Source organism: Xiphophorus maculatus, chromosome 3, assembly GCF_002775205.1.
Source record: "Xiphophorus maculatus strain JP 163 A chromosome 3, X_maculatus-5.0-male, whole genome shotgun sequence".
In the NCBI taxonomy this organism is placed as follows: domain Eukaryota; kingdom Metazoa; phylum Chordata; class Actinopteri; order Cyprinodontiformes; family Poeciliidae; genus Xiphophorus; species Xiphophorus maculatus.
Genome location: NC_036445.1, coordinates 28190845 through 28215359, shown reverse-complemented (window position 1 = coordinate 28215359; position 24515 = coordinate 28190845). Strand labels below are relative to the sequence as shown.

At 41.5% G+C, this 24515-nt stretch overlaps 1 protein-coding gene across 3 annotated transcripts in view; it reads right to left on the bottom strand.

The window, feature by feature from the left end:
* Positions 1 to 24515, bottom strand: part of zfpm2 (zinc finger protein, FOG family member 2) — a 169040-nt gene that overhangs the window by 118014 nt on the left and 26511 nt on the right. For all 3 annotated transcript variants that reach the window (XM_023330746.1, XM_023330747.1, XM_023330748.1), the window contains exon 2: positions 5487 to 5645. In XM_023330746.1, coding sequence (XP_023186514.1) covers positions 5487 to 5645 — 159 coding nt within the window. The remainder of the gene's footprint in view (positions 1 to 5486; positions 5646 to 24515) is intronic.

The following is a 24515-nucleotide window of genomic DNA, read 5'->3' as shown; positions in this document are numbered from 1 at the left end:
ACATTTCAAAATCTGAATTTGCAGGTCAGGCTTTTTAAAGCTTGGTAATCAATAAAACTGCAATTGTTGCACCCCTCGATAAAATATCTGTCTACTTCAGGTAAGGGAACTATTACTGATAATATCACAGAACTTTACATGATATCAATCTGAGCTATACCTTAAAGGAATACTCTGGAGTTTTTGGCTTTATAATTTGAACCTACCCACACTTTCTAAACCCTTCACTCATGATTTCATGATTTCAGGACATTTGATTGGAGGACTGCTGTTCCCCCTTCCTTCCGCCTCTGATACGGGATGCTGCCATGTTGATGCAGATTATGCCGCAACAGATGAAGTCAATTCCAGAAAGCAACCTTTTTTCACTAAAGTCAAGCATAGCTGTAAGACTTCTCTGCTATCTGACAAAAAAAAAAGAAGAAAAAAAAAGTGGGGGTTTGGAATTGCATGCAATTTGTGGCGGGCCCAGCACTCCATCGGAGGGAGGCTATTAGAGAAATGCCTCGGCACTGTCTCTTTAAATGCCAATAAATTCCCATCATTACAGAATCTGGCAGTTTTCCTCCCTGTCTGCAGCCCGGGCCTTTATCTCGTTCTGCCTCAGTCTTTGAGCATGTAGATCTGGCCCAGTTAGATTGTCATACTTAACAAACATTAATGATTAATTTCCTCCACTGAGTCAAATGGGGCTAAAGGGATGACTCGATTCATCTTATCGCGCCGCAAATTAGCATTTCCCCATATTCTCCAGCATCAACTGTGCATTAAAAATTCCACATTTACCATTCTGGGCACTGGCAGCTGTGAAAGGCGATCTTTCCTCCTGTGTTGCAGGAGATTCTGATTACTTCTGCGTTACACAAAGACTAATTAATTCTAGGGCTCTCTCCCTGCCCCGCTCCATGCCTCCGACTGAAGCGAGCGAATTTCCTCACAGAGAGGATATTGAGGGGTCAAGGTGGGTTTTTCATCCGCTACGCCAAAAGTCCTGCAGCCCTTGCTTTCACCTGCCACTTCTGCTCTGATAAAATGTTTCCACCCCATTGGAATTCCTGTCGTTTGTAGAGGACGGCGCACGGGAGCGCAAGCGTTCACGTTTAGTTGTTATTGATATATCCTGACACACAGGGAGCGACAATAAACATCATGCAGTCTTAGGGCAAAAATAAATAAATATAATCATGGAATATGATTTCCCAAAAAGGTTTTTTTTTTTGTTTTTTTTTTACACAGAGGAAATGAGACACATGAAGTGACATGTAGATTTACTGTCGCAGCCGAGATGGGAAGTCGTTTGTCATCAGACAAGACTTGGACCGCTCAAAGGGAACAGCTTGTGGCAACATCCTGTGCTGAACTCCACATATAGCCAGCAATAAAACAGGGGGTAAACCAGCAAGGTGAAATTTCACAGTTTCAGTAAAAAAAGAAAAGAAGAAGAAGAAAAAAATATGCCACTGAAAAGGAGTCTTTTTCACAATTCCAGAGACTGGCGCTTTCAGCCGGGAATAAATCTTAGCTGTGGAGTTGTTGGTTTGTGTGTGTGTGTGTGTGTGTGTGTGTGTGTGTGGGGGTGTGTGCGTGTGTGTGTGTGTGTGTGTTGATCTGCACGCTTTTTCACAAACAGAAAAAGCTCCCATAAATGTGAAATTGAGGGGAACTTGTTTCAGGTAAGATTCTTGTTTAATCACCTGAGAGAAGAAAGGTTATTTCTTTATATGTTAGTCCATTTGTCTTTGCGACTTTGAGAGGCGGACAGGCTGTCTTTAAAATGCCATGAACGTTAAAACTCGTTTGCTCTCCACGGGGTGCTGATCTGTTTTTCCCCAGTTGTTTTGAGCAGAGTGTTTTAAGCACAGCAGACTCCTTTAGAGGCGACAAAGACTTTCACTGCAAAACCTTCTTCTTGAGGTTGGACTTTAATAAACGTGGGTTTGTGTCACAATTAACCCAATTAATTGCCATGGCTTGACGAAAAAGTGCTAACTAATTAGGTAGATTCAAGCGAATCGAAGGCAGTGAACGTATTTTGAAATATTCTCCAATTTGCATGCTTTAACCTCTCCACAATTGCTATCAAAATTAGGTCCCAAACTTTGACATATTTTATCGGGACTGAATATGACCGACATAAAGTATTGTATAACTAAATAAAAACAGCTAGCAGTTTTAATATGATTGTAGCTGATATTACAGTTTCAAATCCTTTGGGGGGAGCATTTACTCCCAACTTATGCCTCAGAATCGTTATTTTGATGTAGCATTGAACTTTGACTGGCCACACTCGAATGCATTTTGATTGAAGGCACTAGCAGGTGAACCTCTGTCCTGATCTCGTTTATTTTGCTGGCTGTATTAGTCTACACCCATCTTCCCATCAACTTTGACCAGCAGAGTCCTTGTCTCTGCTAAAGAAAAGCATTCCCACAGCATGACGCTGCCACTACCATGTCTCACTGTTGCCAAAAAGCTGGCTGAATATATACACTTTTCACATTTTGATTTGTAAAATTTAACCATGCTTCCTTTTTTTACCCCCTTCCACTTCCTTCACAATATTATTCCACATTGTGTTGCTCTTTCTCTTATAAAGTACAGATGCACCGATCCACGTTTTTCACTTCCGATACAGACGAAGATATCCGAGGTTCAGCTTCGACTGATACCGATCCGATGCAGGACAACAGTGCCGAATTGACTTAAACTGTTTCTATAAAAAAAAAATTAAAAAAAGACATAAAGGTATTGAATTGCAAACTTATTTGATAACTCTGCACCAGTCCAGCACACTGAAATACACCAACAGTTTCACAAGCTTGGTCAAACATGTAAAAAAACAACAGAACTTCAGAAAACTGAGACAAAAACAATAGTTTGACTACCTTATTCAAACATGTAAAAAATAAACTGCAACAAACCTTCTTTGAAATGGTTCAGAAAATTCAATTACGAATTCTAAATATAATGTAAAATAAGTAATAAAGCATTACATCTCTCAGAGCACAAAGCACAGAATTTAACTGAACACATCTGTCCTTTGGGATCAGGCACCGACACCCTGGATTTCTATTCAATATCGTTTCCGATACAGATTTTAATATCAATCAGTGCATCTCTATTCAAAAGGCAATCAGATACACTGGCGTTTGTGTTTGCAACGTGAGAAAATGTGAAAAATTAATGTTGAAAAAGAGTGGATACTTTTGCAAGACACTGTACAGGTGTTAAAAGAGAATAATAAAGATCTCATATGTAGATGTATTGGAGCCTAAGCAACCGGCGATGAAGTGAAGAGATTCGCAGAAAACCGAGATGCAACTTCTGGAAGTGACTTTGGGAAGGTCTGGAAGAAATGAGCGCTGATATGTCAATAGCCCCAAAAATCCCATGAGAGCACATGGCACAATGAAGGACTCAACCATGAAGAGGCTTCAAGGTTCCCCGGCCTCGGACCAAAAACGGGACGTCAAGGTGCTCCGCACACTTATCTAGGGGAGTCCCCTTTTTCTGCGAGGGTAAGGCAAAATGGCTGAGTCTTTGGTGGCATTCAACTTCCTGACCTTTGCGCCTTTAAGCGGCTTTGCTTCTTCACCGCTCTCTGATCAAAGTTAATAAGTGCTTCATATGTTAATGAAAATTGGTACTCCTCTTTGTGTTCCTACAGCTTTTTAATACCTATTATGGACTGAAACTTTTAATGGAGGTTTTAGGTCCCCCTGACAAGCCCATTTCAGAGAGTGACTACACAGATACAAGGCTAAGCTAAGACCAGAGAGCCGCTGCTCAGTGGAGGAACCTCACACGGGAGACCTTATTCTCGGGGAAGCAGCCGGAGATAAAGGCCATGGGATGAGTGGCTGCCTTAAAACCCACGTTCAAGTCCGCTCAGGGCTAATTACAGCACGCCATCGCATTTGAGAGGGTTTAGTTAATCAAGGGCTCTCTCTCTCGCTCTCTCTCCTTCTTTTTTCCCTTCCTATAGTCGAGGAATAACACACTTAAACCATTTAATGCCGCCAGGATTGCATCCCGTTTAATTCGCAGCAATTTCACATAAGTGGGGTAAATTTAAGCCACTATGACATTAGTTTTATACAGATCTAATTGAGGAAAGGATCATAAGGGAGGGAGGGTGCGGCTACACCTGAAGATAGCACTGAGTTTGGCACGCGGAGAACCGAGCAGTGGATAGTACATCGCTTAGGTCTTAGGAGGCAATGGGGGGACTTAGCTACTGTAAGCTTAGATAGGGAAGTAATACAAAAAAATCTGACTGCTAAGGCTTGTGTGTGACAAGAAACAGATTACCAATGCCCACGGAAAGAAGTATTTGACATTTGGGATTGCTGTGTAGTGTTGAGTTTGTTTAAAAAAAAAACAAAAAAAACACGGAAAGAAGATTTGAGTTCTAGTTTCGGGAGGTTTTATCCAAAACAAAGGGAGTATCAAGCGGCTCTTTCAAGGTTCTTTGAAGATTTCCGGAACTTTTCGACTTTTTTTCGTCCCTTCAACCACTGTAGCCGCCATTGTATACACCACCCATCTATTTCATGGCTATTGGGTATATTAGAGGCTCAGTACTTTGAAGTTTAAGGAAGGGTACAATACGAGAAAAACAAAGAAACGGGACGAAACAACCGAGACGTCGCCGGTAATTGCAATTTCTAAACAATTGCAACTTTTTCGCCCTCCCCCGAGAACAAAAGAAAAACGGTATTGATACGATTACTGGGGCGAAGCCTACCCGAAACATGAAAGATTTGTTTTGTCCCGACTAATGTAATCCCACGAGGCACATCAGTTTAGAAGTGTGGAAGGAATAGCTCTAAACAAAATGTTTCCTTTGAAAAACGAACGAAGGGGCAGACATTCAAAGCGCTGGTTCTTCATTAAAAAGTCAAATTTGAGGGTTTCGTGCGCCAACGAGAGCGGGAGCGGAGGGGGGGCCCACCTGGGGCCAGCGAGCGCCACACAACCCGAGGGTAAGAAGAGGACGGTTCGGCTGGGATACGGGGCGGGGAGCCTGTCATCTTCACACTGTAACCCGAAGCAGACCGCAAATTAGCTCCTGTGATGGCAAGGTGTGACTGAAATGAAACAAACACACAAAGAGGCAATCTAATTGAATTGCAGTTCAAAGAGGACCGGAGCGCGCTTGGCGACGCCGCGGCGCTTTAAAGTGCTGGACCTCGGAGCAGCGGCAGGTGCTGGCGAGCGTGCGCAAGGCCTCTCGTTGGCCCGGGGTATACCACAGCCGAACCTCACAGCGCCATCTCTGACAAAACGAATTTTTCAAACAAATTTTTAAAAAAGGGGCGAGGCCATCTTCCTCTCAGATCAAACCGTCGCTCTCGGAATCAAATATCAGGACTGAAGGAATGACTCAAACGCCTGCAAGCTCCGCCAGGAATATTTGAGTAAGTTTTAAGTTAACTTTTAGGGTTTTGCAGTCAGCGTTATGCTTAATATCCACCCCCTCTCACCTTTGTTGCAGAAGTACTCCATGTCTTCGCAGCTCATGTTCTCGCTCTCAAACTCGGCCGTGAAGTTCTCCTCCACCGAGAACTCGTCTTTGGCCAGGAGCTCGTTCTCCTCCGAGACGCACTCCTCCTCTTCTTCCTCGAGGCCATCTTCCAGAGGACCTAAGGGAACACACACACACGCGCACACACACACACATAAGGGGGGAATGTGTTCAGCAGTTTCATCACATCCTTCAGGCTTTCAAGAATAAATAAAGAACTTCTGCTTCTCTGTGTTGCTCTTCTTGCAATCCAACCCATTCACATGCAACTCCTAACTGTCTACGCTCTCCATCTACGTTCAGGCGTTTAGTTCAGGTGCAGACAATAAAAATATGTTTTTGGGGGTTTTTTTGCTGCAATATTTCACAAAGTCTTTCCACTGTAGCTGCAGCTGAAGCCCTTTGTGACGGCGTGCTGGTGAGAGAAGCGAGTTGACACGCAGCCAAGGTGAGCCTGGTGTTAATCCTTCTACCTGCAAAACAAAACCTCACACAGATGGAGAGGGGGGGGGGGAAAAAGATCCTTTCTAGACTTTTCATACAGGCATCAGCATGGGAGGGGGAAAGAAAATACTTTTATTAATTTGTTAGCCTTATCACAGGGTACAATGTTGATTTTCCATTTACATTCTATGCCTCCGGGTAATACACCAGTGCAATCTTAAAGGAGACACTTTTCCGTGTGATTAATTTTTTCTTTTCCCCCCTCTCTCTCTCTCTCTCTGTGCAATATTATTTCTTTAAATCTAAATGATTTCAGAGTTTTGCTCGTAGCTGTACATCTCTTTTTGGTATTTGCATATTACAATTTTTGGCTTCAATCAATTGCTGTTGATGGAATTACTGTACTGCTACCTGAATTGTATTAGTTCTTAGAGGGGGGAAAAAAACACACACACACAAAAAAAACATCTCACCCGGCTCCTGAATGTTATTAAGATAATGGTGCATCTTGCACACATTTCTGTGTCTTGAAAACACGTCTGCGGTGTGTTTTTCTTTTTTTCTTTTCCTCTGGGAATTACCATAAAAAAAGAGAAATGATGAAACACGGTGAGTTTTAGTTTGTTTCTAAAAGAAAGAAAAAAGGGACAAAGGACAGAATTAGCTTTTTATTATATTTATAAAGGAGAAACCGTATCAGAAATGGAGCTTTTAGTGGCAGTAGAGCAGTTTTTATATACCTAAAAAAAAAAAAAAAGTCCTTTTAACACAGTTCCTACACATTTTATAAAAACAAATTCCATACTTTCCCAGACCTCAGTTTCTAGAGTTCTCTTTCCTGCCACAAATTGTAAGATATGAACTTCCTGAGAATCTTTACATTACAGGCAGGTTTCATGTTTGGAACCTGCACCAACTAGAAAGTGACAGACTGAAGGACGCAAGGAAGGAAGCAAGGAAGGAAGCAAGGAAGAAAGGAAGGAACTGTGAAAAAAGACAACAAATGCAAGAAAGGGAGGAAATAAACAAGGAATGAAAGTGGAACACAAGGAAGGAAGAAATAAATATTGAAGAAAGGAAGTAAGGAAGGAAGGACTATAGGAAAGGCAAATACAAGTAAAGCAAAAGGCAGTGAGGAAAGCATGGAAGAACGAAAGGAATGACACGAGGAAGAAAGGAAAGAAAGAAGAAATGAAGGAAATAAAATTGGAAAGAGTCACAGGGAAGGTGGAAAGGAAGGACACAAAGGACAGAAAAGGGTAAGAAGGAAGATTAAATCAGGAAAGATGCAACAAAGAAGTAAATGTGGAAGTAAATAATGGAAAGAAAAGGAAACGATGATGGAAAGAAAGGTAGGGCACTAGGCTGAAATGGAGAGAAAAGGAAGAAAATAAGTAAGCATGGACGTGGAACTGGTATAAACACACAAGGACATAAAGGAGGAAGGAAGGACACAGTGAAGCAAAGAAGGGAGGAAGGAAACAATGGTTTCCATTTCAGACAACGGTTCAAGGGATTTAGTCTAGAAATGACATTTTACTATAATAGACATTCTTTTTCCATACCTAAATTAAAAAAAATCCCAAACCCAATTCCAGAGTTTTCCAGAAAGCTTCTTTTTTTTCTACAACCTTGTTAAGTTTCTTGCAAAAAAAATGCAACAGTAGAGTCAACCAGTGATGCATTTCATGTCCCACTTGTCACCTGAGTCCTGTGTCTTCATCACTCCAACAGGGCGCACTCATCTCCTCTACAAGCCTTTCGGTGTTTGTTCTTGTTGCAGGAGGGCGGCTGGACCCTTCAGCTTTAATAAGGCAATAATTTCAGCTAAGAAAATCACGGGGCCGGCGGGCCTCTTCCCGTTTCTCTTTCTTCCCTCATAAAAAAAAAAAGAGTGGGGACCCCCCCTGATGTCCACAAACCGCTTGCTCTTTTCATTAGTCTTATAAATTACTCCTTTGTAGAATCCGGCGTCGGCAGGAGCCCCGGACATGAAAAAGAATTAGCGGCCGGCTCTCTAATAGACGCTGCGGAGGGCCGAGTGGCGCTTTTTTAAATGAGGATACAGTTTTATGATCTTATCTGATGCCTTCTGCTGATTCGCAGAGGAGTGAAGTGAGGCGTGAAGTGACTCAATGAGTCCACCATCGCTGAGGATGATACCAGGAGATAAATATCACGGTATCAAGGCGAGGTGGGGCGGTGTGGGGTGGGGGGGAGCTTGTATGACTGGCGTTAAAAGCTTCTGCCGAGGCAAATGAAGACGGCGTGAGAGAAAGCGAGAGAAGTGTGTGTGTGTGGGGTGGGGTGGGGGGGGGGGAAATACATTTCTATACTGCGCGGTCTGTACACATTCCATTACACAGCTGAATGAGAACCGTGTGTACAACTAAATGATTCTTCCTCTGTTGCTCGCAAAAATACAGCAGCGCCGGAAAATAGACCTACAGTGTTGCGAGATAATAAGAGTAAAGGGAGATTACAGATAAACTTCATGGTCAATAAGACACAGAGATTAGGTAGATAAGATGAGATAGAATTGAGGTTTAATAGACTCAGAATAAGGGCATCTCACTTCCCCACTCTAGCAGATAGTAACTAAATGGAGCATTTTCAGACTGATAGAGATACTGGTGGGCCTTCCTGAATATGGAAAGGAATGAAATATTCCAGACATTAAAAAGGGGGGGGGAGGCCCGGCAGGGTGAGGAGGGGCGACTTCTCGAGAGCCACGTAGATTGCGAAAAAGTTTGCCCCCGCATTCTCACATGTTTAGCTTATTATACAGTATTCATTGCATGGAGAGACCTGAAATTATTTCAGAGACAGCAATGATAAGAATAATGACTTTCTAAACGACCAGCACCACACTCCTAACTCATTTTCTGATAGTGGCGTCCCTGCTATATTTAGTTGTGTACTGTTTAAAATCCTGTCACATTCTCCGTGTGACCCGCGCTCGACGGTGCATTTCTATAGGGGGGGCTTGAGGGTTGGTGGAGCTTTGGGGGGGGGAACGATGACGAACTGGGCCAGAGGAATGTTTGCTGCCTCTGCCTCTCTTATCGAGCCTCCTCCGGAGTTCAGATGGCCAGCGACGCCGCGGAGAGGACGCCTGCATCTCACTGCACCGCCCAAAACAACAGAGTGAGGGTTTGACTTCACGTGTGTCGCTTGTGATGTGAACTGAGACAAGAAATATAAGCAACCATTCTTTACTAGAAAACAAAAAGAAAGTTTAGCTTGTGACAATTGATTCCTTTTAATAGCTTTTCAAATGTTTTATTTTTATATTAGAGTAACTAGATTAAAGGATGGCTAAACTTAAATAACTTGTTTTTTTGTTTTCCATCTGGTCTGCAACATGTTGGGCATTATGGCTAGGCCATAAATCAATTTTATTGATTCATTTTCTAAAATGTTCTATTTGGGAAGATTTCATCCTTAGAAAATCTGGACTTTTTTTTTCACCAGTGTTCCTCCTAGCCCATCCGAGAACTACCAACTTGTTTCTTTATTGTTTTTCAACTTTGAATGCAGGTCAATTCACAGAAGTGATTGAAAGAAAAAAAAGAGAGAGAGATGGTGGGATGAGTGGGTTATTGTAGTTCTGTTTTTCTTTTACTTTTCTTTAAAATAGAATGGACTGTCTAATTACAGATTTTTGTTAATTATGATTGATGTAAAGCACTTCGTACTGACTTGTTGCTGAAATGTGCTGTATACATAAACTTGACTTGACTTAATGATTGTACGTTCTTAATAAACATATGAAGGCCAGGTGTACTGCAACTTTTATATACGTCTCTGCTTCAACACACCAGAGTCAAACATTGAGGTCATCAGTGGGACTCTGGTGAACTTGACTGTATGCTGAGGAGGTAATTCAGAGGTTTTATTCGGGTTGTTGGACCAGGCGCACATCATCTGTGAAGCCTGGATTTGAGGAACCCTGTACTCGACATATAGAAACCATCTCTCAACCAGGGTTCCTGTCCAGGTGGGGGGTGACGGGACAGTAAAACGTCACAACATTTCTTTCTTTTTTAAAAATTGTCTCTCTAAGCACTGTTCTGTTGCTATCACCACAACTTCATCTGGTGAAGGAAATTTAAGCAACTGCTAAGAGCCTGAGACACTGAAGTAAGACAGGAAATACAGGTTATTCCTGGGATTCACATGGGTTATGGACGACATCCAGCCAGTCCCTCTATAAACAGGATAATTGAATAGTTCAAACATCAGGTTTACCTTAATATGTAATTTATACACACAGTGAAGACAATCTTAGCACTACATCAGAAGCTAACTTCTACAATTAGTATGCCTTATTTCCACTCTTAGGGCTACAGCCAGTCAACACCAAGGAAAATAAATGGAGCTCCTGGATTAGCTGCTTTGCTAAATGCCAGCTAATAGTGTGTTAAACATTGTGCTTAGGCATTTCTGTTTACAAAGTTGCATTTTCTTATGTTCTATTGTAAATATAGCTGGCTAAGACTGACAGGCCGAGCAAAGAGACGCTTCATTACAATAGTATTAAAGAATCCCTCCATCACTTTTCTTCTAAATAAAAAAAGATACTCGGCTGCTTGGTAAACCAGAGAGACAGCAACAAAGTGCCAGACAAAATGCTAGCAATTTAGTTAATGCTGTGAGAATATTGGTTACTGGCTAACTGTTAGCTTCGAATGGTGCTAAAATCTAGTTTTAAATTTCATTCACTCTGGGTGATTTTATAGGCGTGTGAAGCTTTTATTATATTAAGACACTTCAGAAAAAGACTTTGTTGCTGCAGTATGAAACTTTTGTAAAGAATTTTCATATATATATATATATATATATATATATATATATATATATATATATATATATATGTACAGTATATATATAGTTATATTTGTTGAAACTGTATATGTCATGACATTATAGTATGGCTCAGTAGAAAAAAAACAAACACAAAAAAAAAATCGAGCTCCTTCTTCCAGTACTCCCAGTGCTAACTAGAAACAACCAATCAGCACTAGGAGGAGGATCTTAGCGCCATCAATCACGATACAGCTTCACCCCTTCAGAAGATCCTGATGGGGATGCAAAGGCCAGTTAGCAAGGCCACCAGCGGATACATGGTTTTTGTGGAACAGTAACTTGTTTCTCAACAATTGGCACATTTAGCAGCGCATGCACAAGGATGACTAAGCGCTAAAACCCTCCTCTTGGCTCTGATTGGTTGTTTTTGACTGGGAGCAGTGAATTTCTTTAGACTGCAATAGCAGCACAGGGAAAAAGTTGAGGAGCTCAATGTTTTCACAGATTATCCATCTTATATTACTGTCATGACATGGTGACAGTTTGAACAAATATGTAAAAAAATATAAAAATCTTTCTAAAAGTTACATACTGCAGCTCTAAGGGCTTTTTGGCATTGTGAGCCATCTTAGAATGAGACATGATGAAAGTAGCACTCTATTGGAAAATAAAGAACAAAAAAGTGGAAATGGCAAAATTACAACTAAAATCTCATCTAATCGTTCTCATTTTGGGTATAGATGTTATACCACTATTGTTCAGGTATCCCAGCAACCCTTCTTCCATCAGCCACCGGGAGAAATCACTCAAACACTCCTGCAGCAGGAGCAGCCTGTGCTAATAGAGACGTTGCTAGCCCAATGCTGGCTTGATCACAGAGGCTCTTTTGTTCGTGGCATGACCTCTGTGTGATAGGGATCGGCCATGCGGAGTGGAGCTCCAGAGAGGGATATGGTGATGCCCCTGCTGGGTCTATAAAATGGGGTGATACTCTGAGACCATATGATGGACAGAGGATTAATGAGTCACCAAGGAAGAGGAGCAGAGAGGAAGAGGAGCACGGACACAGGTGGAGGAATAAGCATATCTGTAAGGTAAACACTCCACACTTTAGTCTGTGACTTAGTGGATAAAAACAGATGATGGGGAAAAAAAATGTGTCAACCTTTCATCCACAGCCCTTTCTCTCTCTTTCTCTTTCTCACACACACACACACACACACACACACACACACCCACACAACACGTACAAAAAGGAAGAGCTCTAAAGAAATATGTAGATGTGCAAAACTGTAGATGTGGCTGCTAATTTCATGGGATGCTTTTTCCAACCGTCCGCAATGTGGGGAGAGTTTGTGGCCAGGCTGTGATAGCGACACCGCGCATTATCAGCAGGCTCCACAGTGTGATGTGGGGATCACAAACCCAGCCTCCTCTATAGCTCCATAATTAGAGGTGAGGTAATTGAATCTGACAGAACAAAGCAGCAGATCTCTATAAGCATGAAAATCTTATTTTTTATTTTTTGCACCCACCTATATAGTTTTGTTTTGGGATTTTTTTCCCATCCAAAAATGAAAATCCATTGAAATTGTGTCCAAGCTGGTCCGGGGGGATAAAACATGAGCACCTGAGACTAAACGCCAATGGATAATGCAGAACCTGAAAATCCAGCAAAGGGCCACACAGCAGCTCAACCTCTCTGCCAACTCTGGCCTGTTTCCATGCCAACGCTGACGCTGGCCACTTCCTCACTTCCGGGTGAAACTTTAGCAAAGGAGGAAAGCAAGATTTCGACTTGAAGGATGAGTTAAATAAATATAAAAATAGAGACTCTCTCTTGAACTCTATTGACCTTTGGGAAGCAGAGGGCTCCCTTGGTCTTAGAGGCGACTTACAGGGTTCACGCTTCTAATTTAATCCTTGATCGCTGTAATGAAAGAGATACCATTTATGCAACTGTTAATAGCCTAAATATTCTACAGGAAACCTCAAAGGAATATTCCATTTCAAACATTTTCCTTACCAAAACGAGTCCTCCAAGTTCCACAGTCTGTGATCAAGCTAAATGTGGAGCAAATGGCGTAACACAAGTCAAAAGTAAATTAACCACTTGTATATTGTCTGTGAATGGTTGCTGTTGTGTGTGTAAATGTGTGTGCGTGTTCTGGGAGGAGCGTGGAGCAGCTTCAGTGGAGACTGATGCGTTCTGCGAGCTGCCGTCTGTTGAGCAAGAATAAGCAATGGTATTGTTTAACTTGATTTTCCGGTTGCTAAGCAATGTAATTCTCGTGATTAGAAATGGCTGCCTTCCTAAATTCGGGCACTTACAATCAGCAGTCAACAAACTGCTTGAAAACTCAGTGGCGACACTCATCTGGAAAGTGTGGCAAAAAGAGAGAGAGAGAGAGAAAAAGGCAGGAGGCGGGAGACATTATAAATATATTCCTACTCATTAAATACACACTGTTCTGAGGGGCTGCAGATGACACGGCATCGAAACATAACGTGATGAAATCATTCATTTAGGAGTTTCCATGTGCAGCAGGACTGAAACACACCCATTGGCTTCTCATGAAAGCTTGGTTTGTTCAACCCACGTTCAGAAAAGAAATTAAAAAATAAAAATGTACTTCTTCTTGACATAAATTTATTCCGCTCACATTTCACAAACGGAGCTTAACAGAGTTCTGGTCGAGTGTATTATTCCAATCAGACGCCGCGTTGGATCCCGGCGTGTTTCCCAGAGTTGCTAAGTTTCTGTGTTGTCGCGCCCAGTTGTCGCTTCTGTCTGGGCCACTGAAGGAGAATACCACGCTCTCACTTCTTTATCCAATGAATTTGAATTGGAATAGCATGAAAACATGCTGGCATTTGACTACGCCATTAAAATGCTGGAGGCACCTCTGAGCGTGCCCGAGGGCTTCAGCAGATGCCAGCCACTTTCTCTGTGGAGTTAGCCGGGTCCTTCCTTCACTCTGCTGACTTTCCCTCTCCCCGCCCGGAGTTTGCAGGAGGAGACTCGCACCTCCGAGTGGAGGACTGATATGACGACGGGTCCAACGAAGTCGCTCGATGTGGTCCAACTAATAAGGGCTTCACTGACACCTCTGTTGTACCAGACAGTCAGTTTGTACACTGTAGAAACTGAATTTTGGATGGAACTACTGTTTTTCTCCTTTAAATAATCAATATTTTAGTATACTACTTTATAAATTCAAAAGTTGCTAAATTTTACTAAAATAAAATACTTTGTTTGGGTAGCATACAGTGATACATGATATAATGGTATTGGGGGACACCTAATTTCTTTTTAACATATTGGTCCAATAAATAAACCTGAGTCGATATGAACTACCATCTGTTGCCTTCTGTTTTTTGGTCGCTTTTTTTATTCTAAAGGTGTCGAAACGGTAGTAATATATAGATAATATTGGTAAAATATTGGTTATCGGCCATAGCGATATGTGCCAATATTGATATCTGCACATATCAGTGAATCCCTAGTAGCATAATCACCTAGATACTGTATTTCATTCATTGTTTATCATTTCAGGGCTTATGCAGGTGTTTACAAAATTCAAAAAGACTTTTCAAAAACCTTTCAAGACCATTATGATATAAAAGACAAAATGTACATCTGTGTAAATTAGAAAATATCAACTAAGTTCTCTAGTAGCTTACAAATAAGATATTAAACAAGTTAATTATGTTTTTCAGCTCTTGTATGTGATTTCAGTTCTTTTATACCTATATACAGTACAGACCAAAAGTTTGGACACACCTTCTAATTCAATGGGTTTTCTTTATTTTCATGACTATTTATAAGGCAATAAATCCCACTTATTAACCTGACAGGGCAGGTTGACCTATGAAGTGAAAACCATTTCAGGTGACGACCTCTTGAAGCTCATCAAGAAAATGCAGAGTGTGTGCAAAGCAGTAATCACAGCAACAGGTTGCTACTTTGAAGAAACTAGAATATAAGGGCTATTTTCAGTTGTTTTGCACTATTTTGTTTAGTGCATATTTCCACATGTGTTATTCATAGTTATGATGCCTTCAGTGTGAATCTACAATGTCAATAGTCATGAAAATAAAGGAAACTATGAAGGTGTGTCCAAACTTTTGGTCTGTACTGTACATGTTACCTTAACTATCACTGATTATTATCAACAAACTTTAGCCGCATACTGACATTCCAACATTTCAATCTAAACCGTGTTACATTTTTTATGGTAAAAATATGGTAGCCAAAAACAATGTTTTGATTTGGCCAGTTTTTGGTAAGACCTTTTTTTTGCCAGTATTTGAAGAAATCCAAGTCTGTCTTGGATCTCCCTTCTGACCAGGATGTTCAGAACAAAACACCAACTTTTCAAGACCCCATCCATGTCAGAAACAGAAGTGTGTAGAGTGTGCATTTAAATCTAGCTGAAGTTACTTCTTGCCTGAGGTTGTGTAATTGTTTGTCATCAGAAAAATCCAGCAATGTTACAAAACCTCAATTGATAGAGGCCTAACATTATAATGCTGCCAATAGTTCTATTAGAAAAAATAAATCTTTGAACCTGTGACTGAGAAAATGTCTTTTAGTTTTAGCTAGCTTAGCAACGGTGCTAATGTTAACATCAAACCTGCTAGCAAGCTGAGCTTCCCAACTCTGAGGCAGTTGTTGCCACCGAATAGCACATATTAGCTGTGGCTATCAGGAGAATGGTTTATATGCCAACTTGTTAAAACTGATTTTTAAAAAGATATACAGTAACTATTTCAGTTTTGTTTTAAGTCGCAAGCACAAACCAGTAGCTTTTCTAACATGAAAGGGCAAATCAGCTGAAAAAAGTAATTGTCAGAATGATTTAACCCTCTATGGCATGGCGTTGCCCTCAGGCAACAAACCACATAGCTGTACCTCACATTGCTCCTTTATTTTATTTTTTGGGGGGCATGATTTTTGACATATTTTTGTCCAAAAAATAGTTCTTTTATGAATATAGTTTTTGTTTGATTTGTATTTCATTTCTCATAATCAGTGTAGACAATCTTGGTGTTCTAGACCAATGTTACCCTGAGGCAACAAACCCAAATCTGGTTCCAGGAGGTGTCAGAGTCCGATTTTATGATTGACATGTAATTAGGGACCACCAAGCTCCCAAAGAATGCAGGAAAATATTTCTTCCCCACAAAAATAAAAAGTCATGCCATAGAGGGTTAAGAATTCACCTCATTTAACTGAGCAAGTGGATTTTAATAAACTAATGTACCTAAGCATCTTAAAAATACTGATTAATATCACCCCAAGTTAGATATACAAACAGTCAGACTGTTTGTATATCTAATTCAGCGTAATTCACTGTTCAATTTGGTATGTAACTGAATTTGAAAGTGTCTATGTAATCAGATTCAATTGGACTGCTCAGTCTCTATACTTCAGGATATTACTTAAGATTGTTCTTGTCTTGCAAGGAGGCTACATATTAGACTTGTAAACCTGCGCTACGTCACTAAATTAACAGTTTGTTTTATCTGTATAGGTATAATAATGGTCTTAAAATGCAGTCGAATCAAACAAAGTCTTGTTCCTCGCCGCCGCTTCTCGTCAAACCGAGTGATTTACGAGTCGGCCGGTTACTTATAAGGAAATGTGAGTTAACCATGTGACGGTGACAGCTGAAACAAAGCAAGTAAAATATGTGTGCTCTTAATTACTGGTTTATAAGCGAGCTTTTCACGACAACGTTCACTTTTAATGAAGCCATTGACTGAGGCTCCTCCAGGGAGCTATCATGGTTAAGTGGGGGCATCCATCTTCAGCCACTGGCTCGTTTGCAGATGAGTGGAGGCTCTGTCTGCAGCACGCTCACCTCATATTGGCTCACTTTATCTCCACTAAGTAAAGTCTGTTTGGAAGGTGCTAACTGGCCAGGAAGGACTTTTCTCCCACAGCTCTGATGAGGCTGAGGGGACATTTCATTCTGTTGAGCCACAAGGCGATCGTACTGTGACTTAAACACTTATTAGGACGCAGCTGTTTAACCTAAAAAGGGAGAACCCCCCCCCCCAAAACGTGGAGAATTCATCACTGCAAGCCTGCAGGGGTGGGGGGCTCAAATAGCAATATCAGAAAAAACAGTGCCTCTGCAACAATTAGCTTTTAGTCCAGAATCAATTCAAAGAAATTAAAGAGCTTTTTTATGAACAAGGAAGCTGATTACTGTATCAGAAAATGTCGATAAAACAGCATTTCTCCATCAAGGAATTTCTATGAAACGGATATATCTAAGATGTCAATTTCATCCCAGTATTATAAAGGATACGCGGGTGGGGGGTGGGGGTGGGGGTTCTTTTTGCAATAAATTCTTCATTAATTCAATTCTAATTTGCCTCTGGTTCCTATTTCTGCTATTGATAGTTCTACTTCTTAATACCCCCGGATAAGAGGGAGAAAATCGCTGCAATAACTCAGTGGAGAGACTGCGAGTGGCAGATAGGATCTAAATATTACCAATGCCAAAAGAAGTGTGAAGTCTGATGAACATTTCAAAAGAACAATTCTTTATGGATCAGCTAAATCTTTTTTTTTCCCCACTTTTTAATTAAAAGTAAAGAAAATAGAAGTTAATTATCCTGTAAAGATTAGCTGCTGGGCATCTTTCTGTAAATTAGTTCTAATTAAAAGGAAATTGTCAAATGACATTCAAAGCACTGTCCTTTAAAACACAGACCGAGAAGGATCTTTTTCTCTCTCTCTCTCTCTCTCCCTCTTCCCTCCGTCCCCTGCCTTCTTCGTGATTCTTGACGTGGCCATGTGAAAGCCTCACGCCGGACCATTAGGATTCTGCCAGCGCTTCAGAGAAAACTAGGCCCCCTAACACACACATGGACACACACAGGCTGGTCCCTGGATAGCGAGGCCTCGAATACATGCTGAAATGCTGCTGCATCAATGGACAGCTCGTGGCTGCCGGAGATAAATACTCCCCTGCTGACAAATGATTGTTGCGATTAGCATGAAATCCCACCTATTGCTGCACTGTACATGGAAGCTCGGCTGCGTCAGTGTGCCTGATGAAACGACGAATGAAGGATGAAGAATGATGAAGTTTTGAAGGTTTTCCTACATCGGCTGGCGAGCTGGGCCTTATTTCTCATCTCTGTAAACTTTTGCTTCCACAGGTGACAAAAGTAGTTGACACGCAGCGATTCACGTCTTTACCGGCTCGTGCCGATTTTAAATCTTCGACGTCTCGCCTCCCAATTCCGATGTTGGAAAACTCCCATTTACCCTTTCAAGAGCTATGAAATCTGTTTGGATTTTATTTGGTGATTAAATCTCATCCTGGAATGAGATGGAAAATGAAGGAATTCCGAGATGACCCCCCATGGACAGCATTTGTACCAAACCTGATTCTAAACTTGATCAAAGTGCAATGAACATGCCGTTTGGTGGAGCATTTATGGCAAGAAATAAATGGGATCATTCTGTTTTTATGTATTTTATGAACAAGAAAAAGGAAATTATTTCCATTTATTTGACTATTTTGCCTAATTTATACTTTTGCTAGCTCTCTAACCAACCTTCTCCGATATGAAGTGGACCCGTCTGCCATGGGGCATCCATCAAACTTGAATCAGTCTGCCAGGAAAATATGTCATACTTCCTTTGACACCTCATGCTTTAAAGTAACTGCAACATGCTCAAAGTCTGGAGTGACAAATAATCGTTATGCAACAACAACAATCAATAGAACAGGTTGCTCAGTTATTTTGGTTTGACCAGGGGTTCATCAGAGCCAAATAAATAGAACGGTGCAGCAAAACAAAATCTTTGGGAAATAATATACAATATAGCTAAATGATATGTTAGAGCTGATATTTTGTGGTATTATCTCCATAATTCATGAAAATACTGAATTACAACAAAAAATAAATAAACTGATAGACAATGGTTTAAGCACCTGGCTACAAAATGGTTTGTTTATAGGTATAAAATGTAACCAAAGAGTCAAACTGCTGAAATGTGGCTATTCATCAACAAATGGGCAAAATGACCCAAAGCCCGAGAAAATCAGACATAATATTTAAGCCCTGGATGCACCTAGATATGAAACAAATATAGCCAGATATTACACTCTGTTAGAGCATGTCATTTTTGACATCAATAGAATTAGAGTTGACCTTTTTATACCCAATAATTGTCATTAAAATAAATGAAGAAAGAAAGAATCCATCGCCTTTAAGACCTCGTGAGTTTTGGGCGTCTAACGGATAAAACGACCAAACGCTCAAACACAAAAGATCGTTTTTACATTATTATAACACAAAAACATATAACAAATTACTTTAAAAAATTGTAACCAAACGTTCCTATAGTTGTAATTTTTTTTTGTCATATTTTCAGTCATCACCATGTTGAGACCTCTCTGTCTACAAAATATAATAAAATAACACAAACCATCTGAGCTGTGCTTAACTAAACCTCCCCAATCACAACTACACAAACAAATGATGAATCAGTCTCCTGGTGTGTGTGTATATATATATATATATATATATATATATATATATATATATATGTGTGTGTGTGTGTGTGTGTGTGTGTGTGTGTGTGGGTGTGTGTGTGTGCGTGTGTGTGCATTTCAACTGATTTCATGTCCATTTCATCACTAACTGTGTGCTGCTGCTCCCATCCACTCGCATTGTGCCAGACCAGATTCCAGCAGAAACAGTCTGACAGCAGCAGAGCTGGTACAGCAGAAACAACGCAGCGCTGAAGCCCCTCCATCTGCTGTGGCTAATGATGATGATGCTCTCTCTGGCCCCGAGCGCAACTGTGAGAGGTAGATTTACACCCATAATACCCCTGGGGTGTGTGGGTGGGGGGGCTCTGGAGCTAGCAGAAACACCGTCACTCTATCACTTTCTATATGATAGCTGGCAGAGCAGGTAACAATGGCCCGGCAACAATGTCTTTTTTGTGTTACTGACAAGTGCCTTATTTGGTTGACACAACCCGCCTGTGCATGTGAGGGGTGGCACTGAGCACACAGAGGAAACGGATGACAGCTACACCATTGAGACGTCGCGTTTTAGCAAAAATCACAGCACATTACGTTAAAAAAAAAAAAGCAGGGTGTGCATGCGTGTGTGTGTGTTTGTGCGTCTGAGTGATAGGAGGTAGGCAAGGACTGACTCTGATACACTAATTGGAATGGTGGCAGAAATGGAAAACAGGCATCATATTGAGCTTTTTTTTTTCCTAGTTACTCCGTAGCAAACACAGAGAGTCCGTAATTGCCCCCGCAGTTTAGGAGCCTTAAACTCGCTGTAAAGCTGGACGAGGGGAGCAGCTCTGACATCTATCTTCTAAAACAAGCGAGAGGCACAAAGAGTGGTGTGTGTGAGAGAGAGAAGAAGAGAGAGAGTGTGTGGCAGGGCGGGAGATGTAGAGAGCTCCTCGGGGATTGAGTGTTCATGCACAGTAAATGGAAGTGGCACAGCTCTGACCTTTGAGCCTCGGCGTACGAGTAAAGTGAAGGCGCTGTCAAAATATTGCTTCAGAAATGACAATCCACCTCGCCGGTCCCAAGCCTTGACACGGGAGGCAAGTGGAGAGCCGTAACCCGCTGATCCCGACATTACAAATGAGGGGATTATCATGACAACAAACCGCAGCTCGACACGCCTCATACCCTAAAGATATTCTGGCACTGCCCCCTTATTATCGGTGCCGTCCGCCCGACGCTCTGCAGATAGCCGACGACGACACCGGAAATCGGGAGAAACGGGAGCCGTTGTGTGTCAAGATCCCCCAAATAAAATTTCAAATCAGGCTTTTTTTTGTACTGGAACTTCCTCCACTTAGCAACATTCCTGTCATTATGTTACATTTGGCATTTATTGTATCATTTATTGTGATACTTCTCTTATCATGATAAGAATGTAGATTTATCGTTGCCACAACAAATCCTAATTATTTATGTTTAAAACCCCCCAACTGTCTGTGTTGTTGGAATTGTTAGTTTTATCCACTGTTTATTCAATTAAAAGCAATATGAGTTACTGTGACCAGTTTAGAGACACAAATCACACTTCTTTATGTGACCCATCTCCCAAAGAAGGGTATTACAAATGGGACTGTTTTTCAAGAAATAATTATTTGTGTTTGTGGGACTATAAATGCGGTGACACACAGTCTTACAGTTGCCTAAAATAGTAGTAATAAAACATTTTTATTGTCACATTTATGATCAGAACAGTACCACAAATTCTCATGATAAAACTTTAGGTCGATAGTGCTTACCCTTAGATAACAATAACAGTGATGATAAGAACTATTAATTACTTATTTGTTGGATAACTGTTTGACTGTGACTGCATGACAGCAATTATATTGTCACTTCTGTCGTTATCTCGGGGTTGACGATACGGACTTATAGTTATATCACAATAATTTGCAGTATTATTGTGATAATGATAAAAGTCACGATAAGAACTTTTTGTGACTATTTTCTTTAGGTAACTGTATGCCTGTCTCTGTGTCACACCCTTTATAGCCCCACAAACACAAATTCTGCTCTCCAAGAACATTCCTATGTGCACTACCCTTGACTAGAAATTGAATTTGTATCACTAAGCTGCACACAGTAACTGTAATTTTAAACTTATTAGTATTTATTGATGCTTTCACTTAAACGGTGGAGAAAATAGTAAAACTATCAATCCTGGCAAAAACGACAGTTTTTTGCGGGGTTTAAAACACCATTAATTGAAATCTATCTAAATTCTTATCATGATAAGAAATTTATCACAATAAATGACAAAACGACACAATAAACGCCCGCCTCCACAGTTACCGCAATACTGCTCCAAAAATATCGTGACTAAACCTTCAGCCCTGCTGACACAATTGCAGAACTTTGGGGATTTGGCAGCGGAGGAGCTCATTCGCAACTTCATTTTCACCCATGTAATGATCCAAGTCCACAGAGAGCAGCTCCCTCGTAAAAGAATACCAAAATATCACAAATAATTACTGGTGTTCTGAGAGCAAACTCGGGAACAAAGACAGGCGGCTGTAATTATATCCTGCCGTGTACGGCATGTCAATGGGCCACCTTCGTTTCGACGACGGGGCAATCCCCAGGGCCGTCAAAATGATGTCCAAATTATTTTTTTTGGGGTGGGAGTTTAGGGGGACTCTGTTGCAGAGTGGCCCAATTATCATATTTACAGGTAGCCGCACTATGACAACACTGATGTTTACACCTGTCTCGGTGAGACGACGAGGTTTACACTCGGTAATTTAGCAAATGTACAGTATGCATATGAGCTCGTTTGGCAGGGATTTAAATTAGGTCAAAAACGGAATACATCAATAGCAACCCATATGTGCATCTTTCTGTTTCTTTTTCCTCCCCTCCCCTCCCCATGTCTTCTTTGCTCAGAAAGCTTGGCGATGAAGCAGCTTGACGACTGCACGAGTGTGATATGTGCAAATCACATTTGCAGATGAGCTTGAAACTCCCTTTTAATATTCAGATATCAGACATCCTCCGCGCCGAGAAAGCCCGCTAAGACGCGACTCCGGCAGAGAGAGCGAGAGGGAAAGGCAAGATCCGCGTCATTAAGGGAGTCGTTAGAGGCTCGGTTTACATTTTTACATATTTCACCCCCTGAAAAAAAATGTACAACCAAGTAAAAACATCACCAGCTATCTGAGATAACAATGCAATTTTTTTTTTTGTCAGAAGATTCTGTCGAAATCCAAAAGTCGCTCAGGTCTTTCTTTTCTCCCCCCCACTATTCTCTGGCTTAACACTCCCAGATTATACGCTTTGATTCCTTTTGGTTTTTCTTCCCCTGCCTGAGAAGTCGCATGCAGGCTCACTGGAGTCAGAGATGGTGAAAGGTGCGTCTGCCACGAGGAACGAGGAACACGTGTCCCCGGAGTCTGCCAACAGCTCATCAAACACACTGGACTGGTGGATGGACGCCGGCCCGGCTGGCATTCAGAAAGCGCCTGAAGAGGCACAGAACCCATCGCCGACTCGGGTTTGCTTCTTTCAGTCGGAACCACAAAGAACAACCCTGTTCGCTGACCGTGTCCCACCTCACTATGACGACAAGGTGGCATTATTTCCCCCCTTTCTACGCTAGGTACACAGACATTGTAACTCTGATTTAAGGGCTCAACTTAATTTTTCTGAATGCAGCCCCAGCGGTTCGCCCTACCTCCTTCGTTTCTTAGCTCTGCACCAAAATTTGTCCCTGTGCCATTTTAATTACAGCCAAGGCAATCTTTATGGTGGTATTCCGTGAGAACACCAATCTGCAAAAAAGGTGATAAGTAGAACCGCCACCCAGCTTTTGGTATCAGTAATAAACAGACACTTAATTGAATAATTTGACCTAAGAGGCTGATCCTGAGAAATAGCATGCTGGGGAAAAAATATATATATATAAATATATTTATATTATTTTGAACCTTGAAGACTGTTGGGTGTTTTGCATGACGCCTGCAGTGGGGGAACTACACAGCGGGTTTGGCTGGTTGCCCGCCAACTCGCCAATGTGGGCCATGCTGAGTCTTTACGGAGCAGATAAGTGAGCCTTTGGTATCCTGGAAGCCTTCGGATGTGTGTGTGTGTGTTGGGAAAGGGAGTTGACACATGTATGCACGAGTGTGTGTGAAGGCGCGTGTGTGGGGGTGTGCGTATGTCCGATACGGGCGTGAAGTGTGCTCGCTCGAGAGTCCGTCTCCGGCTAAATGTGTGTCTCTCTAAAGACACACACATGGCGGCGTTCCGCAGAGTCTCAGAGACAATGACTCGCGGCACCTTCGCCGTTTAAGGATTGCTGTTGGGCAGTGTGTGTGTGTGGGGGGGTGATGGCTCAGATTCAACACTGCAGCAGGTTTGCACGGAGCTCCCCGATAAAACGAGAAAACAAAAAACAAAAACGCAAAAGCCTCCACTCTCTCATCCCTCTCTTTCTCTCTTCATCATTCTCCCTCTCCCTCCACAGTTCAGCACTGATTTGACTGCTAGCATAATTTTGCAGAGGAGACTATTTGCAGATGCAGCGGAGTTATCAATCCGAACAGACACACAATCCGGGTCCAATGTCACTTCTCCTCATTATGTTAATGGTTAATACATGCAAATGAAAACATTCCGGCAATTTGATTTCTTTGAAGATAGTTTGCATATTGTCTTAGCCATAATGATGGTACACTTTCTCCCACAGCTTGGATTTATGCAAGGCTAGTTAGTTCATTTTTATCAGCTCTGAGTTCATTTCTAGGGCTACTGGAATGTGATTTCCCCTTCCCCTCACTATTTAGCTAATTAGGATTCAGGTACCATAAGCAGATTTTTCACGCTATTGGTGTTTTTCTTAATTAAGAAACAAATGAATTCTCCCCAGCAAAATAGATGGAACAACGGGATAGGGTGCCAGGGGCCAGATGCGGCACTTCTTAATTAGAAGTCACTCCATTGTCTGAGGTTTTTTAATGAAGCCCCAATCTAAATGGATATCAAAAAAGCTTCTAGAGAAGAAGAAGAAGAAGAGAAAAAAAACACTCACACATGCACACACTGGCCATTTAAAATAATAAGGAAATAAAGATAATGAAAGACAAAAGATATGTACTGGCAGCCCCAGCTCACACCTCTGATTTAGTGCGTTTGGCACTCTCGTCAACCCTGGGTGAGCCCTATTAAAACGG